Source organism: Vulpes lagopus, chromosome 6 (genome assembly GCF_018345385.1).
Source record: "Vulpes lagopus strain Blue_001 chromosome 6, ASM1834538v1, whole genome shotgun sequence".
NCBI classification, from domain to species: domain Eukaryota; kingdom Metazoa; phylum Chordata; class Mammalia; order Carnivora; family Canidae; genus Vulpes; species Vulpes lagopus.
This window is the reverse complement of record NC_054829.1, coordinates 25,377,054-25,395,905: the sequence shown is the minus strand read 5'-3', so window position 1 is coordinate 25,395,905 and position 18,852 is coordinate 25,377,054. Positions and strand designations below refer to the sequence as shown.

The window sequence follows — 18,852 nt, the reverse complement described above, 5'->3', positions numbered from 1 at the left end:
CAACAGATAAATGAAAGAGCAGAGACTTTTTTTTTTTTCCTCAGAGTTTGAGAGAGGAGGACATGTGTGTGGTGGGAGGAGAGCTCCTCAGGTTCCCCGCTGAGCATAGACCCTGAGGTCATGATCTGAGCCAAAATCAGGAGTTGGGTCCTCAACCCAACTGAGCCAACCAGCCGGCCCAAGAATGTTTTTAAAAGGCACAAGAGGAAACTATTTTCTTGGTTAAGCTTTCTTGAACGGGAAAACTTTGCACTAAGGGTAAGCCTTGGTCTTTGAAAATATAAGTATCCAGAAGCAACATCAATAGGAAAAAGCTCTGGAACTGGAAACTTCTCTGTGGGCTATGCTTTCCCATCTCCCCATTTTCAGTGGGCTTCCTCTGCTGCAGATAAATCTGTCAACCTGTCCTGTCTGTAGGTGGAGGTACGGCCCATGATGTACGTGGCATTGACCTATGATCATCGGCTGATCGACGGGAGAGAGGCAGTAACTTTTCTCCGCAAAATCAAGGCGGCGGTAGAGGATCCCAGAGTCCTACTACTGGACATCTAGGAGGAAGCCACACCCCCTACACACCAACCATGCAGGAACTGAAAACCAGTCTTCTCCCTGTCCCCTCATGGGTCCCAGGCTACCCTGGTGCCAGGCACATGTTGTTGGCCTCAAGCAAGAAAACCAGGGCACTGTGTAACCAGCACCCACAGGTCTTTTCGTGGTATTCTGCTGCCCTCCCCCTCTCTCCACCTTTCTCTTACACTCGAATATCTTGAGGCTTGAGGGAAAGAGAGCCATAGTGGATGCTCATCACTATTCCTCCCCTTCTCCCAGTAGTCTTTTGCAAAGGTGATGTTGCTTCTCCCCTGTGCCAGTGTACTATATATAGGGAAACCACTGGGGACCATGTGATCAAGTTTGTATCTTTTGAAAGTCTGTTCTCCAGAGCCGCCTCGGAGGATGTGGTGTCTCCCAAGCTCACGGCAGCCTCTGGCCTGGCTGTGCACATTCTCACTTGGTTCCACCTAGGTAGAGGTATTGACCACAGGCCCAGAGGTGCTGCTTGCTGCTTAAAGGACACGTTCATTTTCCGCTGCCATGGACTTTAGGATGTCTCTTCTACCTCGTCCAGGAAGCACAGGCCAGGGGCTCAGGGAAGGGGGGAGTAGGTCCCTGTTAAAGGGGGTGGTACAGAGTCCCCCCCAGAGGTAGTATGGTGTAGACAGGACAGGAACAGAGCCCATCCTCCATCAGAGCTCTATTTGGCACAATAACAGCTGTGATCGTGCTGACCTTTCTGGGCTGCTTGGAACCATTCTAGCACATGGCAGTGGGACAGGGTGTGGTGCCAAGATCGAGAGCCTGGTGAGGTTGGGGTGAGGAGGCTTCCTGTGGACTGGCTTGGATTGATTTGAGCTTTTAAAGGCCCTGGGTGGAAGCACTCGGACTGAAGCGGCAGCTGTTTCTCTGCATCATGGCCCTTGGGGAGTGGGGCCTAAGTGCTTCATCTGCAGAACCCAGGGTCTCCGGGAGGGTGGACCGTGGTTGAAACCAGCCCCAAGATGCTAACACACTTCTGAGGTGATACTGTCCCTTGGGTCTGGGTACAATCATTGGAATTGCCTGGAGCAAGTTTAAATACTTGTCACGAAAGCTTCTGAGCTTCATCACTTTGTATCCAGCTGCATCCAGGCCTGAGGCGGTGGCCACTTGACACCAGGAGCCACTTAGTGCCCCTTTGGATCTTGAGCAAGGAAGGAAGGCTTGGGGGAGGAGGGGGTTGGGAGCTGATACTGAGTGCCTGCAGCATCTACTCTGTCTTCACTATTCAGAACTTGTAACTAAAATATTTAAAGAAACTGATTTTAAATGCAAATTAAAGGGCAAATGTTCTCAAAAGGTTTCTGCTTCCACGCTCCTTTTAGTTTCCACTGTACCCATCCTTGCTGCTGGGTCCATCCCAAGCCTTGGAAGCCACAGTGTGTCCTGGTGGCTATCCTGTGAGATCCCAGACTTCTGAGGCTCCCCCTGTGTTAACTTGACAGCAGGTGGAACCCTAGCTGTGCGCTGCCAGGCAGGTGGAACCCTAGCTGTGCGCTGCCAGGAATGTGCCTGGCTTCCTTCGGCTGGGCCCCTCCAGCCTGACAGGCCATACCCTTGAAGAGACTTGGTGATTTCACAAAGGTTACCAACATCTGGCATTTTTGTGGGGGCTTGCAGCATCTCTGGGATGGATTAAGGATGTGGGTGCAACTCCTGTCCCATTTTGGACTGGGTTGCCACATGTATACCAGGGTGCTGGGGCTCGGTAAGCACAGACTGGGGCGGAACACCACCAGGGAGCAAGTGGCCGGGTGGGGAGCTAACCTAGACCCAGGTCCCTGGCCTAGGGTGTCTGAGCTTGAAAACAGCCTGTTCTTTGCACACAGTTCCCCACCTGCTGGTCCTGTGGTGATGTCACCTCTAGGTGAAGGTCTGTCACAGGAACAGATGGCTCCAGAGGGTAGAACTAGAGTTCATAGGTGGGGGAAATGGGTTCAATGAAGGCCAAATTATAGAATTAACCTGTCCTGGGCTTGGTGCTAGAAGTTCTAGTAAACCTACAAAGGAGGTGTTAGCCCCATTATGTCAAAACAAGGTAGACTATAGGCCCCATAAGGGTGGGGACAACAGTTTTCAGAACTCAGAGCCCAGCAAAGCCGCAAGTGTGCAGATATTGCACGGATGAGGCCCAGAAGTTCCAGAAGCAAGTCACACTTCATGTGGCAGTGGTTGGAAGCAGTCCAGGCTGACTGTGTAGCCAAAGGAACAGACTTGCAGACAGGCTCCACTAGGCTCTGACCAGGTCCTATATGGTAGTGTCTTTAATGGGAGCCACCACCCATCTCTGGGGTCACTGAGGATTAAGACTAGTGTCCTGTCTTCCCCCACCCCCTTCTCCCAAGTACCTGACCCTCTTTTAAGACTTCTTTTGCTACTTGTATTTCCCACAGATCCCAGTGCCCCCTACATGCCATCGCTTCCTCAGTTCAAAGCTTCTCTGCAGGGCACAGGCTGGCAGGCCCTTCACCAGCCCCATCTCCTACCTTCTGGTGGACTCCGAGCTCTCTCTCTACTGTCCTGGAGCTTCTCTGGGGGAGCCCTCCGCTCTCCCTTTTGGCAGGGCTGCTCGTTGCATTCAGGAGGCCAGGACACCATAGGCAGCAGCAGACTTTATTGGGGGGCAGGGGGGTGGGGGGCGGCATGGACAAGCCCCAGGGAAAATGCACACAGGCTGTGCTTCCCGGGTGCCTTCTGTAGGAGCGCTCCCTACCCCTAGACTTAGCCTTGGGCCTTCACAGCCCGACTGGAGCTGTCAGAGGCGCCACCTGGTGGTGGTGGGTACACTGGAACCAGGGAGTTGGGGGCAGAGGTCTGGTGGAAATGTGTCCTAGGGGCCACACCCCAGTGACAGGGTGAGCACCAAGAGGAATAAGAGGCCCCCAAACCTGGGGAGGGGACTGTCTTTGGGGTATCTACTTACCCCAGCTCTTCAGGGACCAGAAATATTTTGCTTCTGGCTAAAAGCTTAGGCAATCATTCCATGTGTTTTGTGAAGTCACAGTGGACGGTGAGCTGAGGTGGACCCTCACGACGAAAATGCAAAATGGTAAACAGGACAAACGCCCGAGAAGAGAGAAGGGAGTCCTAATGGGCATGAAGTGTGGTAGTGGCTTCAGCCTGGAGGCTCCAGCACTGTGGTCCCCACTCAGGCCCACGGGCAGGGCCCCCTCTCCACACTGGTGGGCTAGCTGGGGAAGGGAGCTCTTTATTCAGTTTTCAAAAGGACTCAGTGGCAGAGCCATGCTTCCCCCTGCCCTTTTCCTCTCCTGCCTGCCTTTGGTTCTTCAAAGTCTGAACTCACAAGGGGGCATGGAGGGAGGGGAGTGGCTCATCCCGTCCCCCAGCTCACCTCATGCCCGTGACATTCCTGCTTCTCCAGCCTCCCCACCCCCCACAGGAGTAGCCTGGGAGCCAGAGAGGCCCGCTCGTTGCCGGGCTAGGATAAGCAGGCGGGGTAGCCCTGGTTGGGGCCCACTGAGCCAGTGGACCAGTATCCTGAGATGAGTCTCCAGAGAGCTGTCCCAAGCGGGCGCGTGGCAGCTAGTGAGTCAGGAAACCTTGCAGCCCACCGAGCAGGCGGTCAGGAGCTCGGAGCCAGTGCTGTGGAAGGCACCCTTCAGCACGGCAGGTCTGCAGCCAAGGTAGAGGGAGCTGCCCGGCGGGTGAGCTCCCGGTCCCTCCCCTTCAGCAATGACCAGAGAGGGTCTGCAGAGCCGGCTGGGGAACGCCCAGGCCCTTCTGGGCGGTGGCGAGGGGAACGATGGTGCCCAGGAATGGCGCTGAGCAGGAAGGGCAGCTGCCCTGGCTTCTTGGTCTGAGGGTCACTGATTAGAGGGCCAGCTCTGGGTGGCAGGCAGAGGGGAAAGGAGATCCAGACCAGTCCAGCAGCTTCCACGACCCACTCTGCCCTCTCTTACCCCACCAGTTTGCTCCACTGGGTAGTGCTGAAAAAGGGGTGGGCCTTGAGCTTGTTGACACCCAGGCGCCGGGCAGGATCAAATTGCAGCAGCTGTGGAAAAAGCCCAGAGGGCTTAGCAGGCCTTCCCAGCCCCTTCGCAGAGGTATGGGCTGCCTGGGGGATGGTGTGGGTACCCAGTCACCACTCCCAGCCGTCTGGCCCCCGGAACCCCCAGTGGTACCCTGGGGAACTTGTGTTGTTTGGCCACCAGCATATACAGATCTGTTGTCCCCATCACCCTCCTGCACCCGGCATCAGACATCCAGCATGTGGGGCTGCCGTTCACACCAGGGCTGTGCCCTCCCAGCACCCACCCTCGGGCCAAGAAGCCACCTCCCCAAGGCCAGCTGTAGCTCACCTCAGTCAGCAGAGAGGCCGCTGGGTGACTGAGCCACTCGGGCAGCTGGAGCTGGGTATGGGGCTGGATTCCCGAGGGGTGGCTCTGCGACAGTGCCTGGGAAGACACGGAGGGGTCAACTCCGGGAATGTGTACGCCCCAGTGGCAGCCAAGATTTGCTTCCCCCCGCGTCCCCTCCGATGGGGATGATGGTTGCCTTTTGCTTTGGAGCTACTGCACACCAGGCAGTGGGAGATGCCCGACATCTCTGATCCATAATTTCCACAACAGCCATCAGAGTAAGTCCCAGTATCCTTAATTTAAAGGTAAGAAGCAGGCTCGGGGAGGTAGAGAGATTTATGTGGAGTTCAGGGTTTGAACCCAGGTACCCCTGGCTCCCAGCTTGCCAGAAGCATCGATTTTGGGTTGCATTTGGGGCACTCTACCAGGAACAGCACTGGCCCTTGTCTCCTTACAGAAAGAAGATGTGCACAGCAGGCCAAAGTATGCCACCATCACGGCCACGGCAAGACCTCCCTGCGTCCCAGGACGGTGCAGCCCTGGGGTGCAGAGAGGCCTTTTGGGGGTCAGAGCCCCAAGAGGCAACCAGGAGGAAGGCCAGGAGCCCTAGGCTAGAGAAGCGGTGGGAGGTGGTAAGAACCCCCTCTTGGGGGCTGTTTACAGCCAGGAGCATCAGAGGCCCCAGCTATGGGACAATGACAAGAGGGCGCCTGGACAGATGGCAGGCCACACTTCAGTCATTTCCTGCCCAACTGTGGTCTGGCCTTTCCCTCCCTGCCCCAGGTGTGGTGCTGAGCTCATGGAGGGCACAGAGGGCGGAGGCCGCCGCCCCCAGCAGGACTGCCTGCAGGGGCAGCTTTGAGCCCTCGGCTGAGCCAGGCTGGACAGGGCAGCTGCCGGCCGGGATGGAGGCCCTCTGCTGTCCTTCAGCCAAAATCTGGAGGTTACAGCTCAGATGTGTGTGGGTGGGGGAACGAGCAGTGGGAAGAGCTTGGGGGATGATGATTCAGGAGCCTTCCTGGGAAGAAGAGTTGTGTCAAATTCCATCCTCCCTCCAGCCCTGCACCCATGTGTTCTCTTCCAGAAACCTTCCCTGACTATCCCAACTCAACTCTCATTTACCCAAGCCGACAGAGTCACTTGTTACAGCCACTAGTGTGGCAGGGGTGCTCCGTGTATCCGTGACCTGGGTGAGAGTGGCCTCCCAGGGGCTGTTGGGGGGTGGGGACAGCCAGGTCTTGGAGAACCAGGTAGCCTCAGCCCCCACACTGGCTGGTTGGACTAAGCCGAGCCCATCCTGCACTCAGTGACACCCACAGAGCTCCACACCCGGCCGAGCTACTCACAGTTCCAGTCAGCATTTCATACAGCAGAGACCCAAAGCTCCACCAGTCACAGGCCTCCGTCAGCTCAGAGATCCCCCCCACCTCTGTGGGAATAAGAACACACACGTCCCAGCCTCACCCAGGAGGGCTGGTCTCCACTCTACTCGTCCTACCCAGACGTGGCCCCTTCCCTCTGTCACCCTCAGTGCCCCCCAGCTCAACCCACAGAGGCACCCAAGATCTAGACACCCCCCCCCCCCCGCCATCCGTGCTCCCTTCTTGCCTGGAGCGCTGTAGAGATTGTCCAAAGCTTCCCTGCAGCAGTGAGGCTCCACCTCTGACCACTGGCCAAAATACGTGAGCCGGATGTGACCTTCTCATCCAGTGTGCGCAGGGAGGAATAAAGGTGAACAAAAATCATGGTCCGTCATCACTGAGCAGGTGACATGGGGAGGGGACTCCAGAGCCTCCCCCCACAAGTCACAGAGCAGGAGCCAGCGGCCACACTGGGCACAGCCACCCTCGGGCCTGGTCCCCTGAGGCCCAGAGACAACCAGGTATTCCTGGGAGCTGCCGCCCTGGACTTGGGGTGAGGAGGGGAGGGCTGGTTTTCCAGGCTCGACCTTGGCCAACCAGACTGTGCAGAGTCCTACATGAAAAGGCTGGGGGGAGGCAGAGGGAGCAGATAGCTTCCGAGGTCCCCTTGACCTTCGGGCCCTCTCATGCTGGGTTGGAGGCTTTGGGGGCCCTGTGTGAGAGGTGGGGTGAGGGCGGCCTAATCCCTGCGCCCCGGCCTAGGCACCTACCTGCCTGGTCCAAAAGCAGGTTCCGGGGATTGAGGTCTCGGCACAGCACCCCCTGTTCGTGCAGCGCTTCCAGGGCCACCAGTGTCTCGGCCGCCCACTGCTTCACCTGCTCTTCCTTCACACACCAGGCACCCCTGCCGCACCCTGGGCTGGCACGATCTGCTAAGGGGCGGCTCTGGCTTCGGCCTCGGCCACAGGCCCCCAGCACCCGGACAGCCCCCTGATGAACCCAAGGGAGCCCCCAAGAGGGCCTCATGTCCGAGCTCTGGCCAGGTCCTCGCCCAGTTTGGAGGTGCAGGCGGCCACCTGGGGCCTTCAGAAGGTCCGAGGGGCAGGAGGTATGGGTCCTGGCCGAGGGGTCACCTTTGGTGTCTCTCCATGGAGCGATGGATGGGGCCTCCCTGGCTGGGGAAAGACTCCGAGAAGTCCGTGGAGGCTCCAGAAGGATCCTGTCCTGCAGGTGGGTGGGGCCCAGGGGGAGCAGCGCTGGGGTCTGGAGGCCGAGGGGTGAGTTGAGTGAAGACTTCGTCCTTTCTGGGCTGGAGCCAGACCTGAGCCCAGGCTGTTGGGGGTGTTTCTGGGAGAGCAGGTGGGACCAGAGAGTGCCTCCTGGGCCATGCAGGGGGGGCAGGGGAGAGGAAGAGCATGGACACCAGGTCCCCAACTCCTGCCTCCCCTCATGTCCTCACCTGTGCCCCCTCCCTCCTCAGCCTGGAATGCCCTCTGCTGTCCCTCTGACTCATCCAGAGGGGACCCTGCCTCACAAGCTGGCACAAAATAGGGGCTTAACCCCTAGGTACCAACTACCAAGGTAGTTGTAAATTATCACTCCTGTCCTTGGTTTGGGTGGTAGGTTCCCCAGTGCTCAATATATTACACTTTCTACTTTTTTTTTTTTTTTTTTTAGGGAGAATAGTATAATAAAACTTAAGTAAAAAAAAAAAATAAAAGAAGGCCAGGCAGGGACCTGCAATGACCATATGTCATGATCCATGTGTCCTTCATTAAAAAAAAAAATCGCTATAATAGGGTGATCGATAAATATCTGTGCCGTGACCCCATTGCTGTCCTCATGGCTTCAGGCGCCACTATCCCACTTGGCCACTCCAAAGAATGGGCACAGACTAGAAAAGTGAAGAGCCGAGACTGGAGGAAATGGTGACAAAGGGTACATCTGCACCAACTCCCTCACTGCCCAGGACGTGAACCTCCCCCTCAAGGTGTCCCCTGCCCCCTGCCAGCACCTCACGGAGGCCACAGCCTGATCCTGCCATCCGCCCCCAGTGCGCCTGGGTCCCCTGGCTGGGGCTGCACATCTGGTGCAAGTTACCCCCTCCTCGTGCTTAGCATTTTAAGGAGATGAAAGAGGACATGCCTGAGGAGCCAGGGCCCCGAGGTCCCCTCACCTTGCACGTGCTCCAGCTGCAGGAAGATAGAATCCTCACTCACGAAGTACCGAAGCAGCTTGGTCATGTAGGGGACGCCATGCGGGATGATGGTCAGCCGCTCCCGGTTCGCCACATGGCACCTGGACAGGCTCTGGGGGCAGGGCAGGCAGGTCAGCTGAGGCCAGACCAGAGAGAGGGTGCCCTGCCAGGGGGTGTCCTAGCCTGCTCTTGGCACAAAGAGATGACAAGGGGTAGATGCTATCCCTGAGGAGCAACCACCTCCCCCCCCAATTCCCGACCTGGCCCTCACCCTCACTTCCACCATGGAATCCAGGCCCCCCACCCTCTGAAATAAGGGTGAGACAGGACAGGCATTTGTCTGGGAGGCAGGGGACATGCTCAGGGGCAGACCAAGCAGCTTCTAGATTTGGAGGGAGCGTGGGGTAGGAGGTTCCCCACAGGGGAGGTTTCCAAGTTCCAGGGGGAATACAGAGTGGCAGGGGACTAGGTGGCACCTGCCTTCACCACGAAGGTCCCTCCAGTTGCTGGGTCCTGGACCAGCTGCACCTGCCAAGATCCAGGAGGCACCAGTCAAGGCACGTGCTAGTTTCTGGGGCTCCATGACCTGAGCCCCAGCCCCCCAGGCCCCCCCACCGAGGCCAACTCACTCCAGGGCAGGCTGTAGTGGTACAGACTGTGCCCCTGGCCCCCACCAAGCCAGCATCGATCCTGTCCTGCTCATCCACCTTTGTCAGACCAGCAGGATTAGCGCAGGTGCCAACCCTCAGGTCAGCCTGGGAGCCTGAATCTGTCCCCAGTGCTCTCTGGGCTCTCCCTTAGGGAGCCTTGGCACAGCGTCCCGTTTCCTGTCTCCCCACTTGGCTATAAGCAACATGAGGGCAGGGAGCCCCATGTTCCCAGAGTCCCGCACAGTGAGGGATGCTGTAGGTGCCTCATACATGCACGGCGAGTGGTCCTCGCACCTGCAGGCTTGCGGGTGTCACGGCTGGGCGGGACCTTGGAGCCAGTCACCTCTTCTGATCACTTATTTTACAGATGAAGGAGCTGAGGCTCTGAGAGTGCAGCCCAAGGTCACTCACGGGCAGAGCCTTACCCGGGAACACACGGGCTTGGCATGCTCCTTCGGGTTGCTTCCCCTGCCTGCCCACCCCCCTCTCTGGAGGCTGTCTTGGGAGAGCAGCCCTCTTCTCCTGTGGCTTCTGGTTTGAGGCAGCACCCTGGCAACCCCTGGGTCAGGGCCTTGTTTGAAGTTGAGTCCCTGACTCATCTCTGTGACGGGCAGGGGTGGGCCCCAGCCACAGGAGAGTGCAGGGGCAGCTGGGGCAGGAACGCAGGAGGTTTGGCCAGGTGAGGGGCAGATGGGGGCAAGCCCACCACCCTGCTGTTGTGACTCCTCGGCTGCCCGCCTGCCCTGCAGACACTTCCCCAACCTGAGGTGAGGTCAGGCCACCAGGCCATCACAAAGGCTGCATCCAAGGATTGGGGTGGCAAAGGGGCAATGAGTTTAAATCCTGGGCAAGTGAATGTTCTCATCTACCAAACAGGAATTACAAATTACATTACTGACTTGTTGAGGCCATAAATAGAAAGGCCCTAGGGAGACCTGGGTGGCTCAGCAGTTGAGTGTCGGCTCAGGGTGTGATCCAGGGGTCCTGGGATTGAGTCCCATATCGGGCTCTGCACAGGGAGCCTGCTTCTCCCTCTGCCTATGACTCTGCCTCTCTCTGTGTCTCTCATGAATAAAATCTTTAAAACAAAACAAAATAAAAACCAGAAAAGCCCTTTGCTTCTATAAAGGCCAGGAGAATGCTAGTTTTCCCACCTGCCACATCACACCGCCTCTCTTGTTCAACTGCAAAATGGGGTCACATCATAGCTCCTGTGGGTCAGAAGGAGGACCCCATCACAGCAGCCACGTAAGACACCCTCAGTAACCTGTTCTGTTCCTGACACTGTCATTGGGGGACCTCATGCTGGCTACAAAGCTCTTCTTCTGTGCTAGGCGCTTTAGAGGGATTGTCTCACTGTAGCCCCCACAGCCCTACCACGTGAGCATTATTAGTGACCCATTTTAGTGATGAGGAAGTTGAGATTCAGAGATGTGATGTTACCAATAGTCCCGCTGCTAAATGGTGGTGGGACCAGGATTTGAATCCAGGCAGGGCTGATCCCCAAGCCCTGGAGACCTAACTGCAAGGGGGGCACAGCCCAGTGACTGGGGGCACTGCCCTCCACCCTGGACCTCAGTGCCCCCATCACCAGTGCCCTTCCTGAGGCAGCAGAGATGCATGCCTTCCGACCGCCAGAGGTCTCTCCTCCAACAGCCAGGGATGGATCCCAGCCTGGCCCCAGCTCCTTGACCAAATTTGCGCAATGTCTGAAAAACCAAGGAAGAAAACTCTGGGGTCATTTAAGAGAATCAAGTTTCCCACAAGTACTGACACCCTGGATAAGTCCCGACTGTCGCTTGCCAAGTGGGATTCCCTACCACCTTGTCCTGGCAAAGGTCCGCTCATACAGAGTCCAAAAAGCCAGCAGTGACGGCTGGGGAGAGCCAGATATAAAACTTGATCAGTATTCTGGAATGAGTGTGTTTAAATATATATGTATATTTAATACACGCATGCACACACACATCCCTATCTGGAAAGAATTAAACCAGTACATTAATAGCCATTATCTTGGAGCTAGGTAGGATGGTGGGGAATATATAGATGTTGTTTCAACTCCTTTCTCTTTCCGATCTCAAAAGCAGAGGGAGCATTTTCCCCCTTAAAGCAAGCAAATAAAAAAACCCCCTTCCTCTTTTGCTCAGTTTAACTGGGGACAGAGCACTAGCTAGTCACTTGACCTTATGAACCTCCGTTCCATTCTCTGTAAGACAATTTTTTTTTTAAAAGATTTTATTTATTCCTGAGAGATACAGAGAGAGAGAGAGAGAGAAGCAGAGACACAGGCAGAGGGAGAAGCAGGCTCCATGCAGGGAGCCCGACGTGGGACTCGATCTCAGGTCTCCAGGATCACGCCCTGGGCCGAAGGCACACGCTAAACCGCTGAGCCACCCATGGATCCCTAAGATAATTATTAATACGCAGCACTGTCCAGGGCCCCTGGGGGGCAAAGTCAGTTGAGTGTCCGACTCTTGGTTTTGGCTCAAGTCACAATCTCGGGGTCATGAGACAGAGCCCCCAGAACTGGGCTTTGTGCTCAGTGCGGAGTCCACTTGGGTTTCTCTCTCTTTCTCTCTCCCTCTGTCCCTTGCCCCCACCCCTGCAAGCAAGCTCTCTCTCTCTCAAATAAATATTTTAAAAAATAAAATGCAGTACTGTCCAATAGAACATGAAAAAAAGACAGCTACACTGTCCAATACAGAAGCCATTAACCATATGAAAAGTTATCAAGCCCTTGAAATGTGGTTGGTGTGAATGAGAAGCAGAATATTTCATTTTAACTAATTTGAACTTCTATAGTCTTCTGTGGCCCCTTCCTGGATGGGGCTGTGCAGGATAGTGCTTTTTCCCCCAGGGCCACCTAGAGGGTTTAATGCAACAGTTTTGCAAATGAGAATGTGCCTTACTAATGTCAGGTGAGTGTTGCCATTTGGAGGGTGGAAGGTAGTTCTGGGCGCCCCCTTTGCATCTTTTTATAAAGGGAACTTTTTTTTTTTTTAAGATACCCACTGAGTTCTTGAGACACGGAACAATGAAAGCTTTGGTGAGACACATTAACCCTTCCTTTAAGTAATGCCCAAAGTATCAAAATCCCAGGAGGACTCTCTCATGGAGCAAACAAATCCAAAAGTTCCAAACAGATTCCCAAACCCGACACCCCACAGGGCCCCCTGTGAACCAAGGGGGCAGGGCAGGGGCAGGAGCAAACCAGAGGACTGGTGTCCCATGGAAACGGACAGCACCCCCACTCCCCTACTCCTGGCTGCTACTGGAGATCATGTGAGCCAGCATTTCCAGATCTCCCAATCTTACAGGAGAAGCAGGAAATCTGGATTTCTATACGAAACCTGCCAATTTTTAAATGTTGGTAAGTAATGATCATTTTAAAAAACACCCCTGGGGTGAGCCAAATAAACAAGAAGTAACTTGGATGGCCTTCATTTTCTTCCCCATCCCTGGCTCCTACATGAGGCTCAGCAAACACGTGGTGTTATCTCTCAGGCCCTCCCATGCTCCCCGAGAACAAACCCTGGGTATTGTAGCCAGAGGCCTATCTAGTCCCTGACCCGACCCACAGTTCCCCGTAGCCCCCTATCCCTTGCCAGTACCTCTTTAGCCCCTAGGAACCCCCGTCCCAGACCAACTAACCTGACGACTGGGCATCTCTGGGGGGCGCTCCTGGCTTCCTGAGCAGGCCCTCTGCCCCTCCATGGCCCCTGGGCAGCTGGCCCTCCTGCCAGGATGTGCCCGGCCACGGCTGTAGGACTGACCGCACCCACAGCACATCCAGGCCTGGCTGAGGGGACCTGGCCCAGTGGCCCTACCACCTCTCCTTATTTGTGGAAGATGGTGTCCCGACTTGGAAATGACACAAGAAAAGGAAGCTAGATCTCAGGGGGGGCGAGCGATGGGGGAGGTAAGCTCGGTGCCCAAGAAAGGGTAAAAAATGCAAAGAAAGACAATTTCAAGACAGAACGGTTGGGCTTGGCCTTAATGTATGCTTTCCACGTGCACAGGCCTCAGAATACTAGATTCTGAAAATCCTTTGCATATGTGTGTCCTGGGGTCAAATTCGGGAAATTCTACTAGAGACCTCCTTCTCGGAAGGAAACTCATGGTATACGTTTGCATCCTGAGAGCTCTGCAAACTGGGATAATTAAAAAGGCAACGTCGTGTCACTTTAACCCACGCTTGTTTGACCTGGAGCCCTTCTCTCCATAACACCTACAGTGCAGCAGGGTCCCTGGTGACGAGAAGGCGGTGGCGGTCACCTCCCGGCCTGGCAGTGGGAGCCGCTGTGCTGGGCTGCGGCCACGCAGTCTAGTGTAGTTGGAGGGAAGGCAGATGGAAGCTGGCCGGGCCTTGGCTGACAGACTGGGGCCTGTTCCAGGGACCCGGGGAAGCAGCTGGAGCGCGGCTGGGGGACGGGAAGCCCACACGCCTCCCTCCGGCTTGCTCTTGTCACTAGCATTTAGAGCCATCAAACACGTATCAAATGTTTCAGCGTGTGCCAGGCCTTTCCCAAAAATTATTTCACTTTAGTTCCCACATGCCCCCTTTGGGGGCGGGAGGGTGGATTCTTATCCCACTTACAGCTGAGGAAAACCAACGGGGAGGTGATGGGGTTGCTGTGGCCACACCGTGCACCGAGCAGCCATCCTCTGTGGGCTCCCAGGCTCTGCAAAATCCCCCGATGAGTGTTTAAATTACAGATGCCTGGGCTTGACCCTGGAAATTCTGACTCAACAGGCCTGGGGTGGGGCCCAGGCATCTCTTTATAGGAAGCCCCCCAGGTGATTCTGATGAACAGCGGGCCTGAGAAAGAACGACTTTAGCAACTACCCAGGTGCTGCCTGGGTTGGGGCAGAGGGCGACCGAAGGCTACAGGCTCAGGTCTCATTTGACCCAAGTGTCTATCCATCTGACTCCCCCTAATGAGTGTGCCCCGTACAGACTGCAATGTCGGCTCCCATCTTCCTGCCTGCCCCAAATTAAGGGAAAGGGCCTCAGATGGGGTCAGGATGGGGAGGGGAGCAGGAGGAAAGGGGCAGAGCTGCCGAGGCCCCTGTGGGAGCAGGACAGGCTTCTGGAGAGGGGTGTACATTTCCACCACAGGAACTCCTCAGCAATGCTTGGTGGGGAGAGGGTGGCTGCAGCCCTGGGGTGCACAGGGAGTGTGTGGGCAAAAGGGGGGAGTGCAGGGCGCTGTGTGCCTGGCAGGGTGCCCCGGGCACTGCTTCTCCTATGGCTTCTGTCTTGAATCTCTGAGGAAGGGCCTTTCTGTCTGGGCTGTGGGCTGTGGACAAGGGACCATCTGCCTCTTCAGTTCCCCTCTTTCCTCTCTAGGACCTGACCAATGTGTGCTGGCGGGGGGGGGGGCGGGGAGAGTGGGGAACCACTGGACACAGCTGCTCTCCCTGCCTTGGACCCACTGACCCCTTTCCAGCCCCTTCTGCAGAAGCCGGGGGAGCTGCTCTCTCTCCCCACCCACCACCACCATTTGCATGCACCATGTCCTTCGGCACCAAAACGTCACTCACCTTCTCGATGACCCCAACCACCCTGCAGCCCCTCAGCTGCTCCAGAGCAGAGCTCAGTGTGCGAATGGGCCGGAGCCGCAGGCTGCTGAAACCCTGCAGAGGTGGGAGACAGGTCATGCAGACTCAGGATGCAGCCCTCCTCCAGCTGCCAGGACAGCAGGGGCACAATGGGCAGAACTGGGTTACACAGAGCTCCCTCCTGCCCCCAGGGAATAGAGAAGTTGGCCCTGACTGGCAGGGACCCACACAGCCCTCTCCACCTCCGCGCCCCCCTCCAGCCAACCCTCCTCCAAGGCCCAGGGAGTCCTCAAGCCTCAGAAGCCCTGTCTTGAAAGCCCCACCCATGGGAGGCAGGCGCTCCTGGGGCTGGGGAGATAACCCAGGAACTTGTGGGTTTCAGGGAACACACCTCACAGACTGAGGCACGTGGCCCAGGCACCTGCTTTGGGGAAAGGCAGCCTAATAAGATGCAGAAGAGAAAATACATTGACAACACTGCTGTGCGTTTATCGAAGAAAATCCGAGAAGTGGATCCACACAGTTCAAACCCGACTTCTTCACGGGTCAGCTGTGCTCACTGGGACCCATTCAAACTTCTACAGATGTGGGAAACTTTGAGTGTGTGCACATCAGGCTTGTGCATGAGCTGCGCATGGGAGTCTGGAGGTGTGTGTGTGTGTGTGTGTGTGTGTGTGTTTACCCTGCGCGGCTGTGTGAGACAGGCCTGGAGATGATACACTAAGTGTTTGAAGATGAAAGGACGAGGATGGTGTGGGAGACAGAGGACACCAGCAAGGGAACGGCAGGGGGGTAGTCCTGCCCCTGGCATGCACCGCGTACCAGTGCCTGCTCTGCAGCCTGGGACAGGAGGTGACAGTCCTCTGGCCTGCAGTGGGGGGCCCCCAGCTATCTCCCCCAGAGCCCGCAGGCCTTCAGGCAGGGCCTCCTCACCGTGCCAGGGCTGGCTCCATCGCCCAGGGTCCTCTGCAGGTGGCAAGTGAAGATCTCCTCCGCCCGCCGCAGGTACTTGGTGATTTTCAGCTTCACGGCCTCACATCGCTCCTTGTTGGGGTCAACTGTGGGGCAAGGGTGTCACCAGGACCCACCCTGGCCCCGGAGGGCTGGGGTTCTGGCTCCCTCTGCCCCGCACAGGAGAGCAGTGCCTACTTCTCAGGCTGGTCTGCAGGCGGTGCCCCCACAGCCATTCCCTGGCCCTCCTCTGGGTGGGAGACTGGCAGGTGGGGGCGGAGAAAGGAGATGGACGGAGAGGCTGGGAACCGCAGTCAGCCCTCAGCCTCCTGCACTTCATGGTTGGCACCCGCCACCCCACTGGCTGCCATCGCACCCTGAGAAGGAGCAGTGTAGGGATTTCCATGTCTGTTTTCAGAGAAGGAGACAGAAGCTCCCAGAGAACACCCCCCTAACCATCTCTGATACCCGGTGTGAAAAGACCAGAGTGGGGACCCAGACTGGAAGAGGAACGGATTCACCAAGTGGTCAGAAGTCCAGGTGTCAGGGGTCTCTTTGGCAGGGGGGTGGGAAGCTTGAGGCAGGGCCCGACTCCGACCCCCAGCCTGACCACCCTCAGGGATCCTTCCCCTGGAGAGGAAATGCCTCCCTTTGCCTTGAACACGCTGCTGGCAAGCTTGCTCTCTGGAACACCACCTGGCCCTTCGGGGGACAACACGCCTACTGTTGTTCTTCAGGGCTCAGATTAAAGTTCTAACTTCTAGAAAATACCCTATATTGGCCCAACCTGGCCTCAACTTCTCTCTTTTCTCCCATTTCCTCCTCAGTGCTCTTCCCACCCGAGATGGTAATTAAGGTAATTACCCGTCAGTCAACTCATCAGTCTCCCCCACTGTAAGGCAGGCCCCAAGTGGGCAGGAGCCCAGTGTCTAGGGACAGGCAAGTGTGCTGAGTCAGGGGCCAGCCTCTAGAGCCCCAACCGTTGAAACCTCAGATCTGCCCTGATAGCTATGGACCCTTAAGCAAGTGATTTAGCTGCCTGGTACCTCGGTTTTTGCATCTGGCAAATAGGAATAAAAATAGTTCCTACATGTTACATCATCAACATCTGCAAAATCCCCCGATTATATAGTAATTCCCATTACTGTGAGGCTCCCATGAGTTAATACAGGTAAAGCCCTTAGACCAGTGTCTGGCATATAGGAACTGCTCAATACATGCCAGCAATTATCACCGCCCTTCACAGAGGCACTGCGGGGCCAGCCCAGAGCCCTGTTCACTCAGCGCAGATGGACAGAGAATGTGATGGGGGGAGCCCCAAGTCCCCCTTCCCCACCGGCTCCCCTCTCTGCCCAGCCGGACCCTCACCGTGCACGCCTCGCAGCAGGACGTCCACGCCATTCTGGTAGTGGTTGAAGGCTGCCTCGTAGTCCTCACTGACATCACGCTCCAGGGCCAGCCGGATCTGTGTGGCTGCATCCACCAGGTAGTCACGCTTGGTCATGTCAGAGGCCCCGGGAGCCACCAGATTGCGAATCTGCTCCAGGTACACACGGGCCTGGGACCGGGCTCGGGAGCAAGGCTCAGGCTCCAGGCCAGGGCCAGGAGGGCACTCGCAGGCCACCAGGCTCATGGCTGCTGCGCTGCAGTGGGGACCTGAAACAAACAGACACCTTAGGGAGGCCCCGGCTGGGAACAACACCCCGTCCACACCCTGGTTTCCTGAAAAGTGGGAGACTAACACTCTCCTCCAAGGCCTGGAGGGATCAGAGCTAATGTGGGTAACATCCCTCTACCCGGCCAGACCTTTTCTAAAGGGTGATAATAGAATAACAACATACTTGGGGCTCTTTCATTTCAAATTCAGATCAACAGGTATTTCTTTTTTTTTTTTTTTTTAAGATTTATTTATCTATTCATTCAGAGAGAGCTAAGAGAGAGGCAGAGACAGAGGCAGAGGGAGAAGGAGAAGCAGGCTCCCTGCAGGAAGCCCGATGTGGGACTCGATCACACCCCGGGCTGCAGGCGGCGCTAAACCGCTGCGCCACCAGGGCTGCCCAACAGGTATTTCTTGAGCACTGGAGACAGTGGAGGATATCTGTGATCCAGAACTGCCTTCACAGCATCTCACAAACTGGTATCTAGCACATGGTAAACATCTGTTGGCCACACGTGGAGGCTGTTCCTCACACTGTTCCCTCCATCCTGCCTGTGTTCCTGGTCATAATCCTCACACAGAAATCTCCTTTATCCTTCAGGGTTCAGCTCAATGGCACCTCCCTGAACAGGAGAGATTGTCCCTGCTTTATCTTCTTTGGTGCTGAGGTCAACAAGTGAGGACCCCCACCCCCACCCCGCCCCGCCAACAGAAGCCTGGCAGAGAATTAGGCACAAGGCCTGGCCTTAAACCTGTGGGCAAATGAAATGTCCAAGTGACAGATTCTGGATGGAGGCTGAGGAAGGAGGGCAGGGCCAGGGCCCCAGGGAGGCCACATGGCCTCCAAGGACCTGACAGCATCTCCTCCCTGAGCAGTGGGTGACACAAGTGGCCAAAAGGATAAGAAGGAAAGGGCCCTGAGAGAGGCCGGCAGAGCCGCCTCTGCTCCCCCACCCCCACCCCGCAGCCTCAGGGGCACCTGTGCTCTCAGGCCCCAGGGAGAAGGGCAGGGCCTGAACTTCCAAGACAGGCCACCTCTGCCTCTGCGGAGAGACAGACCGGATAGGACAGGATGGGGAGTGGGGCGGGGAGGAAAACCCACATCCCCCAGCCCGCGGAGAGCTCAACCCGGGGCCGGGATGCTGGGTGGAGGGAAGCCGCACCCTCCCTGCTCCCCCCACCCGGGACAAGCAGCTCGGAGGCCTGTGATGGGGGGGGGGGTGCCGAGGCCCGGGGCTGGGCCGCTCGAGTCAGGGCCCCGGGCCACCCCCCGGGTTGGGTCCCGCGGGGCAGGGAAGCGGGGCGCCCAGCCCGCGAGCCCCGGCACGAGGTGCGCCACCCGCGCGGTGGGGAGGGGGGCGGGGGGCGGGGGGAGCGTGCTGGGGGGGAGGAGGGGACGCCAGCGCCCGCAGGACCGAGGCGCGGAGGAGGAGCCGGGCCCAGCGCGTACCTGCCCGAGCCGGGAGCCCGGTCCGCGCGGCCACACCTGCCGCAGCCCTCGGCGCCGCCGGACCCCGCGCCCCGCCGCGCGGCCGCGCCTCCAGCCAGGTGCAGGGCTCCG

The 18,852-nt window shown here is 57.1% G+C and overlaps 2 protein-coding genes across 2 annotated transcripts in view; one reads left to right on the top strand and one right to left on the bottom strand.

Moving 5' to 3' along the window:
- The window catches only part of DLST (dihydrolipoamide S-succinyltransferase), a 21,634-nt gene extending 19,741 nt beyond the window's left edge, over positions 1-1,893 (top strand). The window contains exon 15 of the mRNA XM_041759118.1: positions 418-1,893. Coding sequence (XP_041615052.1) covers positions 418-552 — 135 coding nt within the window. The 3' untranslated portion in view covers positions 553-1,893. The remainder of the gene's footprint in view (positions 1-417) is intronic.
- Positions 1-18,852, bottom strand: part of RPS6KL1 (ribosomal protein S6 kinase like 1) — a 19,730-nt gene extending 878 nt beyond the window's left edge. The window contains exons 1-11 of the mRNA XM_041759117.1: positions 18,742-18,852; positions 17,003-17,290; positions 15,617-15,741; positions 14,666-14,758; positions 8,952-8,999; positions 8,451-8,583; positions 7,045-7,653; positions 6,522-6,611; positions 6,260-6,342; positions 4,914-5,009; positions 4,515-4,606 (exon numbers count right to left, since the gene is read on the bottom strand). Of these exons, the coding sequence (XP_041615051.1) occupies positions 4,515-4,606; positions 4,914-5,009; positions 6,260-6,342; positions 6,522-6,611; positions 7,045-7,653; positions 8,451-8,583; positions 8,952-8,999; positions 14,666-14,758; positions 15,617-15,741; positions 17,003-17,267 (1,634 nt within the window). The 5' untranslated portion in view covers positions 17,268-17,290; positions 18,742-18,852. The remainder of the gene's footprint in view (positions 1-4,514; positions 4,607-4,913; positions 5,010-6,259; positions 6,343-6,521; positions 6,612-7,044; positions 7,654-8,450; positions 8,584-8,951; positions 9,000-14,665; positions 14,759-15,616; positions 15,742-17,002; positions 17,291-18,741) is intronic.